Genomic DNA, 24710 nt, shown 5'->3' on the forward strand with positions numbered 1-24710 from the left:
CTAACAAACTAATCGCCTGGCTCGAAAAGAAGGACAGGAGTCGTAACTGGGTCTCCGCAATCAGAACTGAGCACGGCTCAAAGGGTGGTGCGGGCAAAGAATTAGCGGATGTCTTTTCTGACTATTATGAGAACATATATGAAATCACAGACCACGCGGGGGAGGCAGAGTCCTACGAGTAACTAAAAGATATGGCTTTGCAGACGCTCAAGAACGATGACAGAGTGGCTCTGTACTCGGACTTTACCGTAGAGGAAGTGGAAAATGCCATATGTGACTTGCAGACCGAGTAAGCGGCAGGCCCAAATGGACTTCCCTCTGAAATGTACAAGTGTGTGGCGAGTAAATTAGCGGCACATATGCTTAATATGTTTCTTGGTGCAAGGGACGAAGGGCTACTTCCAGAGGACCGGAGGATGGCGACCATTGTAATCATCCTGAAAAAAGGTAAACCTCATGACCTCTGTAGCTCTTACAGACCTATCTCCCTTTTAAACTTTAAAGCCAAAGTACTCGCCAAGGTTATTGCAACTCGATTGAGCTCGGTCATCCAATCCCTCATTCACCCAGACCAATCTGGCTTCATGCCGCATAGGAGTACCAGGCTTAACTTACGACGTCTCTACGGTGTTATGCAGATGACATAAAGCAACCGGGATGTGCCTGCCACGCTCGTAACACTTTACGCCAAGATGGCATTTGACAGCATCGAATGGACGTACTTGTTCGCTGGCCTAGATCAAATCAGGATGGGTCCAAAGCTGCAACAATGGATACGCCTCTTATACACCATCCCAATGGCGAGAGTTCGAGTGAATGGGAGTATATCCCGAGCCTTTAGGCTGCATCAGGGCACGCGGCAGGGCTGCCCGCGGTCACCAATGCTGTTCGCGTTAGCATTGGAACCTGTTAGCGGTATGGATACGGAGGGATCCATTGGTCAGAGGAATCTATCTCAGGGGAGGGTGGGAAGAGCACATATCGCTATACACTGACGATATCCTACTGTATGCCCACAGACCACGACAAACATTCCACCTGCTTATCCACATCCATACAGTCGTTCGGAACATACTCTGGATACTCAGTTAATTGGGACAAATGCCTAGTATTCTGGTTAGCTGGGGAGCTTCCTCCCTTGACATCTGTGTGCTCCGAGCTGGTGAGGAAAGAGACGTTTAAATATTTGGGCATATGGATAACACGCTCAAAGAATGAGTTCATGCGCTTAAATATACAGGCACAACTAGATAGACTTCGGGATGATACTACTCCATTGGAGAAGACTATCTGTTTCCCTGGCGCGCAGAGCGGTTCTCTTCAAAATGATGGCCCTCACTCGACTGTTGTATGTGGTTCAAAACGCACCATTTTGGATACCGGAGTCATTCTTCCACCCTGTTGAATCCGAACAGCCTACGTTACGGTTGGGGGGATGGAGGGGAGTGGAGGGGGGTGTGGCATCCCCAGGATTGTGCTTAAGAAACTCCAGCGAGGAATATATGATGGGGGCTTGGCCGCTCCTAACATTAGACAATATTACTGGGCTTCCCAACTCGTTAACATTAAAGGTTGGGCCTTCTCCCCGCTGGAGGAGCCAGCGTACAGCATGGACTGGCTAGCAATGATCAATGTTAAATATCAGGCAGAGCTGTATCGGAGACGAAGAAGTAATCCACTCCTTCCGGTACACACCCGCACAGTTATCGAAGTATGGCACCAGGCGAAGAAAATGACCGGGTGGGAGGCTAAGCTCACGTAACAGACCCCTTTATGGGACGGCGACTGCTTGGGCGCACTGACACAACTTAAGGGCTTTTGGAGATGGAGCCTTATCGGGATCGATTTATTGGGGATGCTTGGAAGAGAGGCAAAATGATAGATTTTGACACCTCGAGGGCGGAGTTCCCAAATGGCGGGCTAGGGCAGGCAAACGTTCCTCAGATACAGACAGCTTAGACTTGCACTTCACCGTAATTTAAAGGAGGGCACTCGTGGACCGCCTCCTTCTAGAACCCATGATTGACAAAGCCATATCTCTCACGTATAAGAAGCTTGTGAATAACTCCCCAGACTGCTTGGGCCCTCAACGAGGGGCCTGGGAATCGGACGTGGGCCTACTCGTTGACTGGGCCAAAGCTTTAAAGAGCCTTAGAGAAATAGCCATTTGGGCATGCTTTAGGCTTGTCCAGCTCGGCATTCTTCACAGATCATATGCCTCGCGCATGGTTCACGTACACATGAATGAAAGTAGGACGGATGAGTCCTTCTTTCACATCTTGTGGTCCTGCCCCAAAATTCAAAGATACTGGGAGGGTATCACCCGAATGATGGCAGAGGTGGTGGAAGAGTGTGTCTCACTAGAGCAGAGGTGGCACACCCTGGGAGTCACAGGAGATACGACCTGGCCGCAATGGGTTAAAACCTGGTGGGCCTTGGTAGGGGCGGTGGCCAAGAGAAACATCGCTCAGGCATGGGGCAGCGACGACACCCACACTGGAAGCCTGGAAAAAAGATTTGGATTGGTGTCAGGGTGCAGAGCGGGCGATATACCAGAGTTGGGGCTGCCCACGTAAAGGGGAAAAGATATGGGGGGCATGGGTGCAATATAGAAGCCAGTGCGCAATGCCACAGGTGGTGCGCTAGCTATTGCCAAGGGGTGAGATGTGCCTATATCCATAGATTGTATCGATAATACCAGCCAGTAAATGTCAAAGATATTCGCCATGTTCGGGGAGGCCTGCAGCAATGTTTATCCTGTACTGCTAACATGTAATTGATGACGATCTGAAGCTTGTTTTCATGTTCAATAAAAAGAATAAAAACAAATAAAAAAAAGATTGCTGGACTCGACGAGAAACGGTCTTCCAGTACCTAGGTGACTCCCTTGACTGGTTCCCAACCCTTTGGCCAGCCCAAGAGAGGATTGGTAGTCGTGCTAGCCTAAGGGCTCAGGAACTACGACGCAGATTACAAAGGTTTATTGGAAATTAATTTATGGAGGTCTGTCCGTCAGGAAGGAGGATGTCCACTTGAGGACCAGTCCGCAGATACCAAAGTGCTGAAGCTTTCGGTGAGTGACTTATGGGATAAAGTATCAAACGCTGCGGAGAGATCGAGGAGGATGAGTGCAGCCATTTCTCCTCGGTCAAGAATGCTTCGGATGTCATCGGTGGCTGCAATGAGGGGTGTCTCTGAACTGTGGTTCACAACCACATAATAATCGACTTCCTTAACAAACCATCTCCAGGCATTGCACTGCCTGTATTATACTCCAGTCATGCTAAATAAAATCAATTAAGGGGATGAGTACTGAATAGCATGTATGTGCGCATCCACTTGTGAACTTGTGGTACCTTATTTGGGAGTACTCTGGTGTCTCACATTGACCAAAACTAACAATACTGTTCAGTAGGTCTTGAATAATTAGAAACCTAAGGCACAGGCTAGAGTATATTACCTTCTATTATTAGGACTATCTACTTATTTTTTAAAATAAAGTATTAAAAAAAAACATGAATGGGCAGCAAAAGCAATGTGCAAATACACATACCTTTATGATTAAAGACTATTGAACACACGTGCACTACAGAAGCTTGGATGATCAGAGTGATATAATTCATTGTGAACATTTGTATTTACACAAATCTGACAAACAGATGAACAGCCACCGAAGCATGAAGATGTCTGGTGCAATAACCCAAACCCTTACGGTTTCAAAGGAACTCTCTGAATGTGCCACTGTCTGGAGAAACCAACATGAATCGGGTATTGGTTTGCTCGAGTTCCAGATTAGGGTGGACCTGGGCTGGTAGTTCGGGCTGGATTCTTCCTATTGGAGGAGGGTCGAGGCTGATATGCACATGGCTGGTTCCAAAGTGAGGTGCATGGTGAACATAAATTAAGAGATTGTCTGCAGAAGCTAATGACCAAGACTATCTCCTTCTGTGCCACTTAAACATATATGTATATTTTCTAAAGCCTCTTATAGGTAACAATCTGCTATATTAATATGAGGAGAAATTGTTCTCTTCAGCGGAGTGATGACTGGAAACATGGTGGGTTTGAGGGTTTCTGCAATTTGATAGGTGCAAGCTTACTTTTGTCATGTTCAAGCAGCATGCAAATTTCTTTTTCGGTTAATAATGGCAATTTAAGCTAAGTTAAGAAGCTTGACAGAGCAAGAAGAGTTGAGAGACCATGTTCCAGGGCAAATGTTAGAAAACATTCGGCTTTGACAGTGCCCCACTGATTGAAAGCAAAAATCACTGGGTAGACTGTCAATACGACTCACTAATGGATTACAGCGACTCACTAATGGATTACAGCAACAAAGGCAGAAGACTCGTGCAAGACTTGTATAAATAATGCAAATTCATTTGGAGTCAAGTCAAGATTAGTGCCGAAAACCTCTGGAAAGAGATCCAAACTAATCTGCAAATCCCAAAAATACAGGGGTAGATGTATCAAGCCTTTTGCGATTCGCAATGGCCGAAATTCTGCGAATTTCGGCCTTTGCGAATCGCAAAAGGCTGTTTTGCATTTTTTTAAATGTATCAAATAATCGCAAGATAAGGAATCGCAAAAATTTGCGATTCCTTATTTTGCTTAAGCATTTAAGGAATCGCAAATTTTGCGATTCCTTAAATGCGATGTATGTGGGTTTTAGAAATCGCGAATTTGGGTTAAGAAATCGCAAATTACCACCAACTTGTAGTTGGTGGTAATTTGCGATTTCATTTAAAAATGCCCTATTTGGCATTTGTGAAGGTGGCATGTGACGCACATACATGCCCATAGGGCATGTATGTGCGCCATATGCACACACATGTAAATTTCAGGGGTGCAGCAGGGTGTCTTTGAGACACCTCAGCACCCTTGAAATTATTCTCAATTTGCGAATTCACAAATTGCGATTTGCAAATTAAGAAATATTTCACAAACATTCCTATGGGCCTCCTGGCCCATAGGAATGCATGGGAAATTATTCCTTAATTGCGAATTCGCAAATAAGGAAGAATAAGAAATTGCTAAAAAATAGCGATTTTCTATATACATTCCATTTTGCGATTTCTAAATAGCGATTCCTTAAAAATCACTATTTAGAAATCGCAAAATGGAATCTTGATACATCTACCCCACAGTTTCTTAAACTTAGTATAATAAAAGTGGGATTTTTAAAAATCATAATGAATGTTCATGAACAGGGTGGGTAGTAGCAATAGAAATTAATTGCTACACTATGCATCCTTAAAAGTAAATTGGAATCTAAACTGGTTAATTAAAAAGAACCAAAGGAGGTGAAGGTGTATCAGATTATAGAAAATCTGCAAAGGACTTCCTATATTCTCCCAAATGTACCCATGCAAAGGTTCACTGACTTCTCCTGAAACTTGGTTTATCAAAGTCAGTAGAACGGTCAAGTAATCTTGTACATTTAGACAATTGTGAAGTGTCTGATTTTAGAAGTCTAAAGAAACCTTGCTATTGTGCCCGGCATTCACTTTCTTTGCGCATATGCACTTTGGCGACACAAGCCTGCTGGGATCACTCTTAATGAAACTGGTAAAGATTTGTTTGATGAAGGGAGGACAAGGATGCCGACTAGATTTGCTTGCATACCTTTTAACAGTTGTGACTAGCTCCAGCACCCTCTGTTTCTCATTCTCAATCTGGGCGTCCCTCTCTCGACAAGCTGATCGAGCATCCGTTAGGGTTCTTTCAAGCCCAGCCACCTTCTCTAGCAGTTCTGAGCACTTCTCGCTGGTCTCCTTCAACTACAAATCAAAAGGCACAATTCATTATATAGAAATGCATACTTTTGAAAATCCATATACCTTGTGATGTAACCCTCCACCCAATAATGGGACAACTTCCACGTCTCGATCCCCACTTGCACACCAATTTCCTGCCCGCAACTATAGTTTCTCTTTGGGGCACCGTTCCTCCATTGTTGTACCCGCCTATAGGGCTAACTCATCTTTCACAAGTAGAGTCACCTGAATACAGCAACAGCTTGTCCTCTCACTAAACCTCCACATACATTCCCCTGCAGAGTACTGGTGAGTCCATCTCAATTTAGCAACATGTTGCCTTGTTCTAGTACAGCAATACTCTGTATCACCAAGTTGCCCCACCATTTCTAGGTGTACTCTGCATTACTTTTCAGAATGAAGGGGGTCGGTTGAAGGACTTAAGTCAATAGTGAAAGTATGATTTAGGAGCAACTCGGAGTGCAGGGGTTAGCAGTGCTGATCCACAATCCTAGTTCGAATTCCAGTCTTTCAGCTCCATCCATATGGAGGATGTTCATGCCCCCTTTTAATGTTCTCTTAGCAGCATTGCCACCAAATGTCTCCTTTCCACCCCCAATTCCTAGACAACACTAACTCCCCTCCTTTCCAGAGTACTTGAAAAGGAATTCTAGACAACTTACTAAATTACACTCCCACTGAGCCATTCTCTATAGCAAAGTTCCTAGTGTTGCATCTTCTCTTTCAGCATTTTTTCCCCTATGCAGTACTGTTTATCTCCTACCAGCACTCTATCACCTAGTAAATAACAGTATCCTGCCCTACTCTGCGCATCTCACTGAACACCAGTGCTTGCTTTCTTTCAGACATGGGAATATCAATTAAGTCTGATGCTTGTAGGAGTTTGGCTATGGAAATTTATAGACAGCATATTCAAAGTCTACTTTACAAATGTTATTTGTAGATTAGTGTGTAGGTAAATTGCATTAATACCTGGCAGTTTAGTAGGGTCGCAGGTATGGGTTGGTGCAGAGAAGAACTGACATGACAATACCCATGGTTATAACAAGGCATTAAACATAAGACTACAAACTTTAATGGTTTCAACAGGTCTATACTTCGAAAAGCTATTTTGTTATTTGAAACCGGTTATTATTGATGAGCGCCCACAAGTAAATCAGTCCATTTTTAGGGCATACTTCCAGAACCACAGCATCTTGCAAAGTAGACAAAACCTTCTTTCAAGCAAGGTAAATGGAACTAATAATAAGAATTGGGTGTAAAGCATGCAAAAAAAAAATTTTTTTTATAAACTTCTCGTTCCTATTGGGTAAACAGATGAGGGCCTTGCGCTGTTTATACATTTCACGTATCTTGCTTTACTTTCCTAACTTGATGAGAAAGCTTTCATATTAATCAATATTTACTTCAGACAATGCCAAGTTTTAATATAATGTTTTGGATGAAAGGGACTAGAGTCCCAAATGAGTACTTTGATAAATGTTACTTTCATAATTATGGAAAATGTAAAAATGCCATCCGTTCACGAACTATAACCATAAGGTAGTAGGCCTACTACAATATGAAAGGCTAGATTTATAAGCTCATTTCCATGGCAAGTTTAACACGTCACAAAATCCTTCCTTTTCAGCTCACAAGCAATAGGAAAAATAAGCTCCTTACCTGCAACTACGGTTATCCAGTGTTGGAACCTTTCATAGATTTACATGCCTGAATCATTTCCCTTCGTCGAGATGGGAGTCTCATGGTAACATAATAAAGCAGTTATTCAATAACGTCATAGGCTATAATGTCCCAAGCCATGTTTTGGATAGCCTGTGTCTTTAAAAAAAAAAAAAAAGTACTAAATGTCGAATTAAGTCAATCGGCTGCAAGCACCCTCTAGTACTCTACTAGCAGATGCAGTTTCCCCCAGAATTTCCAAGCACAAGTGAGAAGTGAGTATCGTATTGAATAATATGGAAACATACTCTACGGGGAGCAGTGTGGGTGCATGTGAATCTATGAAAGATACCAATACTGGATAACCGTAGTTACAGGTAAGTAACTTATTTACTTCTCCAGTATTGGGGTATCTTTCAAAGATTCGCTTGCCTGATTCAGAGTAGCAAGCAGTCCCATCTAATATTACCTTGTCTGTTGAGGATGGTGGGTGACTTCTAAAACCTAGTGAAATGCAAAAATCTGAGGTAATACCAGAGGTACCTTAAAGTCTACACCTGGGTGTACTGGTTTTTTTGGGGATAAAAGGGACTGAAGAAAAGAAATGCACAGAACATAATCATAAGAAAAGCTTTTGTAATTGCTTATATACTCTCATTTTCAAATAGAAAGCATTAGCGAGAGGAAAGGAAAAAAACTGCGTAACTTGTAATACACTTCACCTTGCGATTGTGACCTTTGATGTTGCTGTCCCTGATCAACCTTGGCCATAGGCAACTAATAATTGATCAGTTAGTAAAATGTCTTTCGTTCTCTCGAGATAGAACTTAAGCCAACGTTTGACATTCAGCAGATGTAGTGTTTACTCTGCAGGCATTGATGATTGCGGAAAAAAAGGACTGGAGTATAACTGGTTCACTGAGGTGGAACAGTGACTGCACTTTAGGGATAAATGTAGGATTAGTCCTTAGAATCACAGCGTCATCTTTAAATATTAAAAAAGGTTTTCAAATGGTGAATGCTTGGATTTCGCTTACCCTTCTGACTGAGATGAGGACCAGCAGAAGAGCGACTTTCCATGTTCGGAATTTCAATTCAGCTTTATGAATGGGTTAGATTGGTCTTACCATGAGTTGTGCAAGGCCCACGTTGAGGTTCCATTCCAGCGGAGGTAATTACACTGGAGGAAAAGTACGGAACAGTCCCTTCATGAATTGTTAGATCAGGCTTGAGGCCTAAAGAGAAGTGGCGCTGTAAGCTTTTATAGCGACAGATGGAAGCCAGATACACCTTAACGGAGGCGAAAGCGAAACCAGATTTGCTAAGGAGCCGTTAAAATCTGTTGTGGGGATACTTGAAATGGATGCAGGCCATTTCCATTTCATCTTGTACGTTTTATTGGTACTTTCCGACCTAGATTTCGAGAGGATGTCTCTACGTCCCTGCAAAATGTTCCTGTCCCTAAATTCCAGGAACTCAGGAGCCAGGAATGCAAATGTAGAGACTATGGATTTGGATGGCGCACCTGCCCGTAATCCCTGGTCCGAAGAGAAGGGGACATCTGCACACGGGAGTGGGAACCTGCTGGTATAGGACGGGCATTTGGAGTTTATGTCTGTTGCAAACAGGTCCAGCGCTGGCTTTCCCCATAGTGCAAATACTCTGTCCAGCTGAAATTGGTTGAGTTCCCATTCGTGGCAATTGTCTGCAGCTCTGCTGATAGCGTCTGCTAGCGTGTTGTGAAGGCCTGAAACACGCCCGGCCCAGAGAGAAATCCCATGCTCTGTTCCCCAGCTCCATAGTTCTTGCGGTTCCTGAGAAAGTGGGACAGATTTGGTTCCTCCCAGTTTGTTTATGTAGAACATAGTGGTCATATTGTCCATATGGACAAGTATGGAGGTGCCTGCTATTCTCGGTAGAAAGGCCTGTAAAGAGATTAATAAAGCCTTCAACTCCAGGCTGTTGATAGGACTTGTTTTCGAGAATTGGACCATTTGCCTTGAACTTGGAGAGCCTGTAAAGGACTTCCGCAGCCTTCCATAGAGGCATCCGTTGTCAGCATGTAGTCTGGTATTTCTTGTAAAAATGTGAGGACCTTGGAAAGGTGTGGCCAGTGACACCACCACCACATTGCCATTTTCACTGACGGGGTTATAGAATGGTGTCGGAGGATCCACTATTTCTGAAGCTCTTCCTGCAGAGGTCTCATTTTGAGCCTGTCTAAGGGTACTAGGTCGATTGCTGGTTAACACATCCCTAGGAGTGACTTGTACCCTCTCACTGAAATGGACTTTCTTCTACTTTCTTCTTGAGATAGTCATGGCAAGCTGCTGTAGACGTGCCAGTCGCTCGTTCACTAGGCCTTGCATTAGATGGTGTCCAACCTGGCTCCCAGAAATTGTGTTATTTGACTGGGAAGAAAAAAAGACTTTTTGATGTTTACAGTAAGCCCTAGTCTGATGAACAACTGGAGACAAGCATCCGTGGTTCTGGCCACTTGATCCATTGTGGATGCCTTCAGTAGCCAATCGTCCAAGTAGGGGAATACTTGGTGACCTTGAGAATGTAGGGCCGCGGCTACTGGTGCGAGGCATTTTGTAAATATTCTGGGATGCGGACTTGAGACCGAAAGGAAAAACCTAGAATTGGTAGTGAGTACCAGCTACCGTTAACCCGAGGAATTTTCGGTGTTTCCGATGGATGGGGAAGTGGAAGTATGAGTCTTCTAGATCGAGTGAGGTCATAAAGTCTCCTTTGTTGAGGCAGGATCTCATCTAAGGTTACCATCCTGATAGTTTGTTTTTTCAGGAACTTGTTGAGGTTCCCGAGATCCAGTATTGGTCTCCACACTCCAGATTTCTTCATTATTTAAAAAAAAAACAAAAAAAAACACAGGAGTAGTGTTAGAAACGGGATCTCTGGCTGGCCAAGGCTTGCGCCAGAGTCAGTCAGAGACAACCACTTCCACGTCAGGGCAAGGGAGTCACACACCAAGATAACCCCTGCTCACCCTCTAGGTAACGTGACGCGAGCAGCCAGGCTAAACTTGGAGGCTATGCAAGTTAAGTGTTTGCGCGCGCACCCAGCAACAACACCCAAGGCCCACCACAAAGGAAACTCCACACAAGGTTATATGAAAAATAGCCTTTGTATTATACCAAAACACATTAGATAAAACTCACTTTACAATGTGCCAATAGGCACGGGCAGAATTTACAGGGGATATGTACAAGACAGGGCCACATGGACCACTGTCAGGATTCAGCACTTTGTAGATCATAGAATAATAATCACTTTAGCACAAATTAGCACACAACCAGTAATTACTGGTAAAGGGTAAGTACCTCACTAGCAACACCTGTACTAGGAGAAAAACAACCACCTAAGTATCACCAACATTTAGGGGTATAAGCATAGGAACATTACACATGATGTATTAACATTCAGCGGTGTAGGAAAGAAAAACACATGATGCATGAAAACACATTCAGAGGTGCAAGCACAAGCAATTGCGCAAAACTCACATGAGCCACAACCTGTGGCAGTCCCTAGGCCCTCTGGCCTTGTTGGGGCTAGGACGCCCTGTGTCCCAGTGTCAGGGGCCTAAATGTGGCAGCTGCCCACGAAGTGCTGGGCAGCTGAATCATCAATGGGGCCAACGCTGGAGCCTCGTGGGCTCAAGAACAGTGAAATGCCCCTCTGAGCCTCGCAGGCTCGTAAACACAACTGTGGCACTGCTGAGCCTCTCTGGGCTCATGGGCAAAGAACTGGCACTCAGGCCTCTCTGGGCTCGCAAATAATGATGGCCCCTTGGAGTCTCAGGGGACTCGGAAGAATAATGCCCCCAGAAATGTAGGCTCAACGTGGGAGCGGCCCGCTGCCTCTCTTGGCCGCTCTGCAACGAAGTTAAATGTCCCCCTGGCAGATAGCCCCCTCCTGCCAAACAACACCAGACACCACTCACCGGGACTCGGTCGGTCTCCTGGGCTCTGGATCCTGGATCGCTCACGGGGATCCTCTCTACCTGCAGGGCTCTCTGTCAGCCTCCTGGCTGCACTCCGGGGCTCTCCCTCGGTCCCGGGGGTCCCGGGAGCCCTGGGAAGGCAGGCGCCGCTCTCCCTCTTCACCGGGCAGCTTCAGGCTTCCTCTTCCTGGTTGCACGTCAAGTCCCGGGCCAGCAGCCAATCAGAGCGCGGCCCGGGAATGACGTCACGGTGGTGTCCCGCAGTACCGCCCCCGCCTGCCTGACTTCCGGGTCGCGGGCCGGCGATTCTCGAGGAGGCAAACGAGGGGTGGGCTCCCTCCAGGAATTAAATATAAAGCGAGGTGGGCTCTCGCTATGGCGGCCAGGTCCCTGGCGAGGTGGGCACTCGCCAGGGGACTTCAAAATCGGCAAATCAAGCGGGCACACACCGGGTGGGCACCGGCTGAAAACAACAGCGCTCCCAAGCGCTAGGACAAAAAGAAAGCGCTCTCAAGCGCTAGGGGCCCAAGTAAAGCGCTCCCAGGCGCTTAGCAGAAGCAAAGACCAGGCAAAGTCCTTGAGGAAGTCAAGGGGGGCAAGGCTGGGCCCAGAGCCAGCTCACTGGGCCTCCAGGCAGGGAGGCATTCCAAGTGGCGGTCCTCCTGGTGCCCAGCACAGCAACAGCCCCCCTCAGATAGGATCCTGGAAGAGAACAAAATGTAAGGGGACACAGCCCCTTCTTATACTACTAAATCCTTTGTCTGTAGGTGCAGGGTGGGGGAGAAACCAGTCGCAGCTGGTTTTGGAGCACCCTTGATGACTCAACCACCCCTTTCATTCACTAGGGAGGCTAGGGTCGTTAGACGCACCACAGGGGGCGGATCCAGCATTGTGTGGGGAAAGCCCAGCCCCATTCAGGAACCAGGTGCAGCCCTCCCTCACATCCCTCCTGCTGATCTCTCCACTCACTCCTGGGCAGACCCATCCAGACTTCCTGAAGCCAGGCTTGTCAGCCAGCTCCAGCCAATCACGCTCCAGCACCCTCACTGCACACACACATCAATGTCTAGAAGTGGCACTTCCCCACTAGACACATAAGAGCCGCACATACCATTGCGCAACATTCACTCTCACGAGTTCGCACATACCAAACTCGAGCCTGCACTCCCCACACATCAGGAACTACCAGGGACCTAGATATTCCCCATGCATTCCTACGGGAGGGCAGGCCAACCTTACTCCACGCACGCACTTTACCCTCGGAAAAAGTGCGCCAAGCCAGAAATCATGAACGCCAGGTCGCCATCAAAAGCGAAAAGTTCAGGGGTGAACCAGCCAAAGAGGCCCGGGTCCAACAAGTAGAAACCCTGACCCCTTTGTAGAGGTGGAACTTAATCGATTGCACCTATAGAGAGCAGGATCTTTACTTCCTTGTGCAATAAGTGAAGACGAGGGGGAGGGGTTCCCTTGGGTGGAGTAGTTGGAGGTTTGCTTGTGAACTCCAGAGTATGACCAAAGGCAATTAGATCCAACACCCATTGGTCTGATGTTATGCTCTACAATTTCTGGTAGAAATGGCAAATCTTCTCACCCACAGGAGGGATGGAGGGGGCGGGGGTGGCTGGAATTGTGTTCGCTTGCGGGCCCCTTGATGGGAGAAACTAGCTGTCGCAGATTGATGGTAAGTGCAGGGTTGAAAGTCTGACTGTATGGAGCCCGATAGGGCTGGTATTGCGGTTGCCTCTGAAAACCTTGTCTGTATGCAGGAAACCAGCTCCTTTCGCTCCCCTGAAGGTCATTTTTCTATACTGGAAGGTGGCTAACGATTTTGAAGTGTCAGTTTTTATGGAGAGCAGCACATCATCCATATGCTTGTTGCCTGAAGGTTTTGGCCTTCAACAACCCCTGGTGTCTCAACACTGCTGCGCTTGCCAGTTCCTAGAAACCTGTGTTACCTATATCCATAGCAGAGTCAATTGTCTCCAAAGCCGCCTTTTCACTCTCTATAAGGATCTTCCTCGCCTCGTTTCCTATCTTCAGGAATGAGGTCCAATAAGACTGCCATATCCAACCACACCTGGCGGTTGTAACGGCAGATGATGGCCAAAATATTGGCTGCCCAAATGGTAACAGCAGCCATGGTTGAAAAACACTTACCCATGATGTCCAATTTGCGTCCCTCCTTGTCCGGAGGAGTCGAGATTGGGGTAGCCGGATTTTTCGTTCTCCTTTTAGCCACCTGCGAAATGACAGAATCTGGCTCAATGTGACCAGTCAGGCAAGAAGGTGCATCTTCAGGGGCCCTGTACTGGTCTATTCGAGGGAGAACTGGTGCTATTGTGGCCAGCGTTTATTATTTTCACTCCCTCCTGCCAGATATGGTTTATTATAGGGATCGTACGAATAGATTTCCTGGCTCCCTCCTTAAAATCATACAGAAAGCAATCTGTATGCTCAACAGCCATGGGGAGATAATACCTGCTGTATGCTCTCTCCATCAAGTTGGGGAACCCCCGATGTCTTCTGGAGGAGAGTCTGCTGTGTAATGTGCCAAAGGAGAGGGTGTAGGGATGATATAGTGATCCCAGGGATCCACTTGTGGATTTGGTTCCAGGATCTCTCCTTCACTTTCATCTTCCGAAGAGGAATTTTCTTCATCATGCGCTGTGCCGTAGGTCTTTTTGATAGGGGTAAGGCTGGCATAGCTGGGAGCTGTGGCTGATGGGACGGTGGCTCAATATGGACCTCCTGGGGAGGAAATCTTTGCCTATAGTCTGCCAACATGGCTTGAAGGTGGTGGATTAAAGACAGGGATAAATGCCACATTTCCTTAGGACGACGCTCGGGGGGGATAGCCATAAGGCTGAAAATGGCGTGGAGGAACCAAATATGGATGGTAATATTGCGGTTCATGCTAGTCCTCAATCGTCCTTTTCATCCTGGCATTTCACATGCACCTCGGTTGAGCCAAGTGCCACCCCATATACCCCATTGTCATCCTCCTCCTCATCTTCTGACTGTGGAAGTCTAGTAAGTGTGAGGGAGGCAAAAGGGAGCTCTTTGCGAAGGATGAAACATCCGGTTGGAGAAAGGTCTTTGTCACTCTGGTAATATTGACAGTCGTTGACATTGGCGTTGATGGTACCAACAACCCTGAAGAAGGAATATTCGTCCTTGGTGGTTCTGTTGTCCTTGGTGTTACCGCCGACGAGATCATAGTCAATGGTGTCGTCGGCTGGCTTATCGACGAGAGGATCACCAACGATCACCAAAAACCCCCTGTGATTCTGGGCAAATCACTTAATCTCCCCGTGCCTAAAAAAAAATGAAAGTGTGTCCTCATGTAACGTAACTGGTGCTATGTAAAGCGCTCTGATAACTGATTCGGTTCGGTTCTAGTTCGCGCTATATAAAACTCCCCAAAAAAAAAAAACGAGGCACTGGTTGACGGCACCTTCTTCATCGAAGAAGTCTTCGACGGGATAGACAACGATGATATTCTCGTCGGCATGGGACCTGAAATGGCTGCAGTCGTCGTCGTTCCTACGGTCAACGGAGCAGACGACGTGACCGCGGTACTTGTCTGACAGCCAAGGAAGGATTAGTTACTTACCTGTAATCCTAGTTCTCTTCCAGGGGTATACTCATTAAAGTCATAAGCACTGAATTATCTCCGCCCATGAGCGGGAACCCGGAACACATAACAATATACATATATATGTGTAAATATATCAAAAAGTACATAGTACTAAACTAATTATACACATATACATGTATAATAACCATAATATGCAGCCTAACATATATACATAGGCTAATAAAGCCAACCTTACACACGTTCTGAAGCATGAAAATATGCTAAACATAAATGCAATAAACAGGCATGAGCCCAAAATGCATTTCATAACCATGAAAAAACTTTTATTTTCATCAAAGAACCTGTTGTAAACAGTTATTAGCCTAAAAGGCTGCATATGAAAAATTGTCTGTGTACAGAAAATCAGACTGGCACCCTGCCTTTAAGGCCCCAGAGAATCTGCACACTTTGCCTTTAAGGCCTCTAGGAGAACTCTGTTCCCATCATGCACCACAGGTGACAATTAGGTCAGTTCTTTTGTACGGTACAGTAAACTTTTAGCAGGAATCTGCACTTAAAAACTTCATAATACATATTGAAAAAACTTCAATACTACTGCTCGCCCGGGGAGGCGGGAGGGTGCTTATTACTTTAATGAGTATACCCCTGGAAGAGAACTAGGATTACAGGTAAGTAACTAATCCTTCTCTTCCAGGGGATACTCATTAATAGTCATAAGCACTGAATAGAGTAGCAAGCTCATACCCTCTAGAAGCGGGCGAACAGATAAATGCATAGCTGCACTTTTAAAAATACAGTGTTTAACTAGAAACAGCAAACAAATTTCTGAGTGATGCTTGTCCCACTTGTGCATCAGTCTGCGCATCAGAATCCAAGCAGTAATGGCGTGTAAACGTATGCACTGAACGCCAAGTAGCTGCTTTACATATCTCTGACATAGCCACATTCCTAAGGAGAGCTGTGGTAGCAGCTTTCCCCATCGTAGAATGAGCCCTAGGTCTACCTGATAAAGACTTGTGGGCTAGCTGATAAGCCAGTAAGATACATGACACTATCCATCTAGAAATGGATCTCTTGGATGCTGCCAAACCAGTATTCGTAGGACCATAGTTCACAAACAAACGGTCCGTGTGTCTCAAAGACTTCGTTTTATCCAAGTAAAATTTCAAAACCCTCTTTAGATCCAATGAAGGCTAAGTCCGCTCAGCCGGACTCGAAGGGTTTGGAAAGAAAGTAGGCAATGTTATGGATTGGTTAACATGAAAATCCGACACCACCTTTGGTAGAAAAGCAGGATGAGTCCTAAGCACCACTCTGTTTCCATGAAAAACTGTGTACGGTTCCTTGCAACACAGAGCCTGAATTTCGCTCACTCTACGAGGAGAAGTGATGGCTACCAGGAATGCTACTTTCCAAGATAAGTGTTGCAAAGAAGCTTTATGTATGGGCTCAAATGGTGGACCCATCAACTTAGTCAATACCACATTAAGCTCCCAAGGTGGAGAAGGAGACCTGACTGGAGGAAACACCTTCCTTAACCCCTCTAGAAAATCCTTCACCACAGGCATCCGAAAAAACGATATCTGTGTTGGCGATTTTCTATAAGCAGTTATTGCAGCAAGATGGACCTTGATAGAACTAAACTGCAAACCAGACTCAGCAAGATAAAGATGATAAGGCAAGATCACCTGTTCTTGACCATGAATAGGGTCAAACCTTTACTATGACACCAGAGGTAAAAGCGTTTCCACTTAAATCCGTAGGATTGTCTTGTAGAAGGCCGCTTTGCCTCCTTAACCGCATGCGTGCGGCGGTTTTTTTCGCCGTACGCGGCGGTTTTAAAAAGCGCATTTTACGTGACGAGCTGGGCTCGTCATCAGCGTGGAAGGGGTTAAGAATGTTCATACACTCCGGATTCAGCTGTAAATGTCTGTACTGGATGACTTCAGGAGCCATGCTGCCAAGCGCAGGGAGGGCAGATTGGGATGAAACACTCGCCCCTCCTGCTTGGACAGAAGATCCGGGCGACAAGGCAATCTCCTGTGTGGCCTGATTGACAACTGGAGGAGATCTGGGAACCACCACTGGCGTGGCCACTCCGGGCAAATCAATATCATTCTGGAGTTGGTCTTGTACATCCGGTTGATCACTGCTGGTGTCAGTGGAAAGGCGTACAGCAAACTTTGACACCAGTCTATCAAAAGGGCATTCCCTTGAGACACTTTCTGGGAAAACCTGGACGCGAAGACGGGGCATTTTGTGTTTGCCGCGTCTGCGAACAGATCGATGTCTGGTGTTCCCCAAGCCTGGAAAATGCTGAGCGCGACGTCTTCGTTGAGTACCCAGTCGTGCGCTTCGACGAAGTCTCTGCTGAGGCCGTCCGCCTCGGAGTTGAGACTCCCTGGTAGGTGAACTGCTGTTATGGACAGGTCCCGTGCAAGTAACCAATGCCAGATGGTCTGGGCTTCTATGGACAGAGTCCTGGATCTGGTACACCCCTGCTTGTTTAGATAATACATTGTTGTTGTATTGTCTGTTTGCACCAGAAGGGACCGAGTCTGTAGAGATGGAGCCAGAGACTTGAGAGCAAGATGGACCGCTCTGAGTTCGAGTAGATTGATGTGATATCCTTTCTCGAAGTCTGACCATAGCCCTTGTACCTGAAGAGGGCCCATATGTGCCCCCCAACCAAGGAGAGAGGCATCTGTGATTAGAGTCTGCGTTGGTGGGTCCTGATGAAAAGGAACTCCCTTCATCAAGTGTGCCTTCTTCATCCACCACCGAATGGAATCTCTTGCCGACTGTTGAAGATGAATTCGATCCTCCCAGCGTCCCGTCCTCTGTTTCCACTGATCTTCCAGACACTGCTGCAGAGGACGCATCTGCAAACGTGCGTTTGGCACGATGAATATCCATGATGCCATGGACCCCAGAAGAGGGGATACTTGACGAACTGTCGGACGTGCATACTGGAGAAGCACGCACTTCGCCTTGATAGATGACCATCTCTCCTCCGAAGGACACACGTTTTCTTTTTCTGTGTCCAGCTGTGCACCCAGGTAGTGGATCTTCAGGGTGGGATTCATTATGGACTTCTTGTAGTTGACTTGCAGACCCAACTTGCACATGAGTTGGAGGCATATCGATAGATGTTCTTCTAGTAGCGATGGGGATGAACTCTTCAGAAGCCAGACGTCTAAGTACGGATATATGAAAATCCGTCTCTTTCGAAGACAAGCTGCCACTACCGCCATACATTTTGAAAATGTTCTGGGAGCTGATCTCAGGCCAAAAGGGAGTACTGAGTACTGGTAATGATGAGCCCCTACTTGGAACCTGAGGAACTTGCGATGCTTTCTGGATACCGGAATATGAAAGTACGCATCTTTCAGATCGATGGAGCACATCCAATCCCCTTGGTGTAATTGAGGAAAAATCTGATGAAGAGCCAGCATTCGAAATTTCTCTTTCCGAATGAATTTGTTCAATCTTCTCAGATCCAGAATGGGTCTGAACTCCGTAGCTGGACCTTTTTTCTTTACGAGAAAAAATCGAGAGTACAGGCCTTGACCTCTCTGTTGAGATGGTACTGGTTCTATGGCGTTCTTCTTCAGAAGATAGTTTGCTTCCTGTTGCAAGCGCCTTATATTCCACTGAACCATCTTTAGGGGGCGAATGACAGGAGGAGCCTTCTTGAATCTCAAAAGGTACCCGCTCTGAATGATACTCAGCACCCATCTGTCCTTTGTGATTTGCTTCCACTCGTCCAGATGCCACACAATACTTCCTCCAACCGGAGTGGCACACTGTTGTGGAGGAAGCATCTGTTCATTGTTTTTGAGGCTGCTTGGTAGCAGAGGATTGCTGCCTGTTTCCACTGCCTCTGCCTCGTCCAGGTCGTCGCTGTTGAAATTGTGACCTCTGCTGATTCTGGCCTTGATTTTGCGAGGACCAATTAGACTGTTGGCCCCTCTGCTGAAAAGATCTTTTGTCAAGGGACGAAAATTACCCGACGTCTAAATTCTTTTTTCTTTTCAAGACCAACGGCCTTCAGAGTGTCCAACTCCACCTTCATTTTAGACATTTCGTCGTCAGCGTGGGAGCCAAACATAGTCGAACCATTAAAAGGTAAATTTACCATTTTTCTCTGCGCCTCTGGCTTTAGTCCCGTAAGGCGAAGCCAAGCCGTACGTCTAGCACAAACACCATGTGCATAGCCATGAGCTGACAGATCCGCCGCATCAGCAGCCGCACTTATACTCTGATTAGCCACCAATCCTCCTTCTTCCACTATTTCCAGGAAGTCTTTCTGATCCTCCTTAGGGAGTTTATCTGCTAAACGAGCCACTGAGTCCCAGAGCAGATGATCATAGCAGCCCAATAAGGCTGACGCACTGGCCACTCTCATGACCGAACCTGAGGTGTTGCACATTCTTCTCCCCAAGGAATCCATACTCTTACTATCCTTTTCAGGTGGAGCAGAAGATGTAGATGCCGCAGAATGTGCTTTTCTGACTGCCGCCACAATAAGTGAATCTGGAGGAGGGTCAGAACGCAAAAATAAAGGATCCTCTGCTGGAGCCCTGTACTTCTTAGCAATCCTAGAAGGACCAGAACCCACCGTGGCCGGAGTTAAGAATGTTCTCATTGCTGGTTCTATCAACCCGGGCACTAACGGCAGAAGAGGCCTACCAGTCGTCTTATGATGTAGGGTTTCAAAGATGACTGACGTTGCTATTTGAGGCACTGCCATCTTGATCTTGAACGTATTCGCCCCACGACACAACACATCATTAAATGTGCCCAAATCATCCACTGGAGACACTCTGGACGGAGGAGTAGATGAGATTGTGGGAGAATAGTCTCTATATGAAGATCTTAAAAAAGACTTAGATGACGTAGAAGATTATGAAGGAGTCCTACTTCGCCTCTGAGGAGTTACCGATCGCTGCCTCCTTCGTTCCCTTGAACGCGATTTCTCTCTAACTAAGGACCTTGAGCGTGATCTTCTATGCAGCTCCGCCTGAGGGACCGGAGCCCTCATCCCCATCAGTCCTGCATCTGGACGCATCTTCCAATGTCTCAGGCTTTCCAGCCACCTCGGAGACAAGTTAATAGGCCGCCCTACACGCTCAGGTGAAGCCTCAGGTGACACCTGCACAATATTCAGTCCAGTTGAAGACTTGGAGGCTCTGGAAACTACACTGTGCTCAGAAACCAATGAGCCAGATGGAGTCCGTTGTCTGGGCACCAATTGTCTGTCATCCGACACCTGCCCTGAGGTTGAGCCCGAATGAGCCACCACAGACGAGTCCTGGTGCACTACCTCTTGCCTCACCGCAGACCTGTCGTCTTGCTGGTCTCGCGGAGAAGACAAATGTTCTGGACTGATGTCTGACCTCGACAAAGACCTAATTGAGGTCCGAGAGGTCGGTCTGGATAGTCTCGACGCCGACCCGTGCTCAAGTGGGGGAGACCTAGACACTCCATGCTTCGAGCCCGAAGCAGACTTCGACATCGACTTATGTCGCGATGGAGACCTTGATCTTCTATTGTTAGGTCTCGATGTCGACTCCTTCGATGTCGTCCTTTCTCTCGACGTCGACCTCTTCTTCGAAGACGTCGTAAGTCTCTCTCTCGACCTCGGTCTATCCTTCGACGTCGACACACCATCCTTCGACATCGACACCAACCTTCGACGTCGACACAACCTTCGACGCTGACACACCATCCTTTGACGTCGAACGCCTCTCTTCCCTCGACGTTGACTTCTCACCAGTCTTCGACGTCTAACGTGGCACCCCCGACGTCGTCTTTACAGCAATCGACACCAAGTGTCTCGACGTCGAGAAAGATTTCGACGGCGACAGTCTAGACCCAGGGTCTCCAACCAGTCGATCGCGAGCTACCGGTAGCTCGCCGAGACCCTGCCGGTAGCTCGCGCTGCATTGTGCTCAATGCCGTACATGTGCCTTGCCACATGTACGGACCTGAAGCAGGTATTCCCACCCGTGAATTATTATATTTGCGCCGCCGGTCTGATCGATTAATTGCATGCATAAACATTGTTTGTCCCCCACCCCCGCATACAGTCCCTGCACGTCCACAGAACACGCCCTCACCCAAAGCAGCTGCTAACAGTGGCCTTCAGCTTAGCTGGGGCGGGGCCTGGTGAAGAGGATGATGTTCCTTTCCTTCCTTTGTGAGCAGAGTTTCGTGACCCTCTTAAGAGCCCCTGCCTTTTCCTCATAGGCGCCGCGCTTTTCCAGTAACGAGTGCCAAGTGCGGAGCGTGCGTGGCAGGGCAGAGCAGCACTGGTCGTGCAAGCAGTATAGAACTGCTGGGACCCGTGCCATCTGCCCTCTTCAACAATACAGCCTGCTGCCTTCTATCAACTGAGCAGCAGGTAAGGCAAGCCGTGTGAGAGGCCTCTCGGAGGTCTTAACACGGACTTGTTACTTATTTTGATACTTAGTGATAATTGGCGGTCACAAGTCGCAGGGTGAACCCCTCTCTGGCTCAATCTCCTGGTCTCTTCCAATTCCAGCGTGTTGTGTGCTGAAGCGTGGGCCCCAAATCCATGCCTGCATGATAGTAGCAGTGACAGCCGTGTAATTTCCGCTTCCTGCACTTACATGTGGCATATGATAATAAAAGCGTGTGAGGTTGAGGACCCTTGCTTCTACTTCTGACTTGTCTTTGCAAGTAAATAAAATACAAAGTGATCGGTGTTAATATTGGGGCACCAGTTTGGTTATCAATGAGTCAGCGCCTTCCGGAGTAAACTGTTATCCGCACTCCTGAATTAAATTAAAACTCCCACATTATCAATCTGGGGTCCTAGAGTAGAAGTAATCAACCACGTTGACTTCTTCTCACGTCTGGTCAAATAGTAATATCCTCTGGGAGAGAAAAGACTAAGAGGCATTAATGGCGCACATTCTTCCCTCAACCCTGTCACGCGGGTCACAGAGAATTAGAGGTATGAACGGGAATCATAAACAAATCACACAAGGCAGGGTCTCGGCAGCAGCGATAGCACTCAACTATCAGCGTTAAAAAGAGGTTTGAAAATGAATAATTTTGTCCTCACACATACACTTTTCAGATTGTGAACCGAAAACACACACATTTTGCTATCAAAATCAAACCTTTCATTTTGGAAAAAGATGCGCAATCCACAAAATAAAAAGTGAAAAATTCAATGAAAAGCCCTATTTTGTCCAGTGCCACTACAGAGCCTTTCCTTTTTAGTACCAAGTCACAGGTCCTCGAACCCTGCTTTGATAAAACTTGCAATCCATGCCCTTGTATCACCACCTTATGCTATGGAAGACCTCAATATACCACGCCAAATCACTACTAAACAAGATTGGGCATCATTAAGCCATGGATGTCTTGGCCCTACCATGCCAGGAAGGTCTCCATCAAGCCACAGGTGTCACAGTATGGCAGGAATGATCATGACAGTGCAGTGGCTTACTTACACACCATCCACTTGTGTGCATGCACACGAGCGTGCACACACACATTTGAGACTTTTGTAAGGTTCATCGGCATCCTGCTGTGGCCTCCAGTATAGCACGTGACCCATAGCTGGCACCTGGAGGTGACCCGCGTCAGTTGCAGGAGACTCAGTCTGCAGGGCAAAAAAGCAAGCTGCAAACGTTAAAGCAGGCCTGCTTTTAAGGCATATCTTTCTGAGTTGTTATCACTGTGATTTTTCCTCATTATGTATCAAAGTGTGATGGTGCAAGGGGGACATTTGGCCACAATGGAACATAGGAAGCCCTGTCAGGTTGTGAAAAAACCTGATACAGATACGTCACTACTTATTATCATTTCACAAGCCGCGTTTGTAACGGACGAACAAACCAGGATAAACCTACAACAGGAGGAGTGTGATCTGAGATTGCTAGCCCTATATTGAAATGCATGAATAAGGGAAGAAGGTGTGACCATTGGTTGAGCAAGCATGCAGGGCAGGCCAGGTCCGAGGAGGACTGGCAAACACACAGGGACTGCACAGCTAGGAATAAGGTGAAAAGAGGCTGTAAAGGCGTTCACAGAGGTCTAACCCAGGCATACCTGCCAAAACTACTGTCTTTTTTCAGCAACCCAACAGCAACACAACCACCGTTTTCTGAGTCATTCAGCTTGATTTGCAGTATTTGTATGTTGTTGTGGATTTGGTGATCTGAATCTGAAAAAATCCCTTTCATTGTGCATCACCCGTATTATTTTATTCATTGCTTTCAGTGTTGTGTTCAAACCACAGTACTATGGGCTCTGAAGACATAGGCTTAACCTTAACGTCAATGAAACTGGGCATGGGAGGTCTCTTGGAGAAATGCGCAAGTTGCTTGGGGTTTAGTAGCTCACGATGATTTTCACTGACCAGAAGTAGCTCTCACTACATAAAAGGTTGGAGACCCCTGGTCTAGACGCTGAACCTTGCCTCACCGGCGAAGTCCTCGACGTCGACGGAGCCCTCTTCGACGCCGACAATGCTGACAGCGATCTGGATCTCGACGTCGACCGCACCTTTTTTGACGGCGACGCTCCCTGGAGTCGAGTTTTCTTAGTTCTACCTTCTGGAGACGCTGATCTTCGACGTTTAGGATGAGAAGATGGCTTAGCAGATGATAATAAGCCCTTGGAACTCTTCTCACCACGGTTTTCTCTCTCCAGGAGGCCCAGCAACCTCATTTTCTCCCTTTCTCTTAAAGTTCTACTAGAAAGGTTGAGGCAGTGATAACAATCTTCCACCTTATGAGAAGCTGGAAGACACACCACACAAACAGAGTGTGGATCCGTTTTTGACATCTTCTGCCCACAGGAAGGACATTTGTAAAATAAAGGTGGCATTCTGACTAAAAAATACCAACAGTCAGTCAGAACAAGATAGAAAACACCACCAAAGTAATCTTTTGTCAAAAAAAGGTAAGAAAAAAAACAACTTCTGACAGAAAAATACTACAAATGAGCAGAGCTCAAGTTCCAGGTTCCTCACAGAACAAGCCGGAAAAAAGAACTGACCTAATTGTCACCTGTGGTGCATGATGGGAACAGAGTTCTCCTAGAGGCTTTAAAGGTAAAGTGTGCAGATTCTCTGGGGCCTTAAAGGCAGGGTGCCAGTCTGATTTTCTGTACACAGACAATTTTTCATATGCAGCCTTTTAGGCTAATAACTGTTTACAACAGGTTCTTTGATGAAAATAAAAGTTTTTTCATGGTTATGAAATGCATTTTGGGCTCATGCCTGTTTATTGCATTTATGTTTAGCATATTTTCATGCTTCAGAACGTCTGTAAGGTTGGCTTTATTAGCCTATGTATATACGTTAGGCTGCATATTATGGTTATTATACATGTATATGTGTATAATTAGTTTAGTACTATGTACTTTTTGATATATTTACACATATATATGTATATTGTTATGTGTTCCGGGTTTCCGCTCATGGGCGGAGATAATTCAGTGCTTATGACTATTAATGAGTATCCCCTGGAAGAGAATTGTACATCTCTCCAGACGTCGCCTTCCTAACTGAAACATGGATGAACGCTTCCTCCGCCCCAGACATCACCATTGCCATCCCCGAAGAATATAAGATCACACGCAAGGACCGTACCGGCCACACAGGAGGAGGAATCGCTATCGTCCATAAAAAATCAATCCACATCTCTACCAGCTCTGACGTCAACCTCGC

The 24710-nt window shown here is 46.5% G+C and overlaps 1 protein-coding gene across 1 annotated transcript in view; it reads right to left on the bottom strand.

Annotated features, from left to right (window-relative positions):
• The window catches only part of CEP85 (centrosomal protein 85), a 416919-nt gene that overhangs the window by 210995 nt on the left and 181214 nt on the right, over nucleotides 1-24710 (bottom strand). Inside the window, exon 9 of the mRNA XM_078682660.1 lies at nucleotides 5623-5777. Coding sequence (XP_078538786.1) covers nucleotides 5623-5777 — 155 coding nt within the window. The remainder of the gene's footprint in view (nucleotides 1-5622; nucleotides 5778-24710) is intronic.

This window comes from Lissotriton helveticus, chromosome 3_1 (assembly GCF_964261635.1).
Source record: "Lissotriton helveticus chromosome 3_1, aLisHel1.1, whole genome shotgun sequence".
NCBI classification, from domain to species: Eukaryota; Metazoa; Chordata; class Amphibia; order Caudata; family Salamandridae; genus Lissotriton; species Lissotriton helveticus.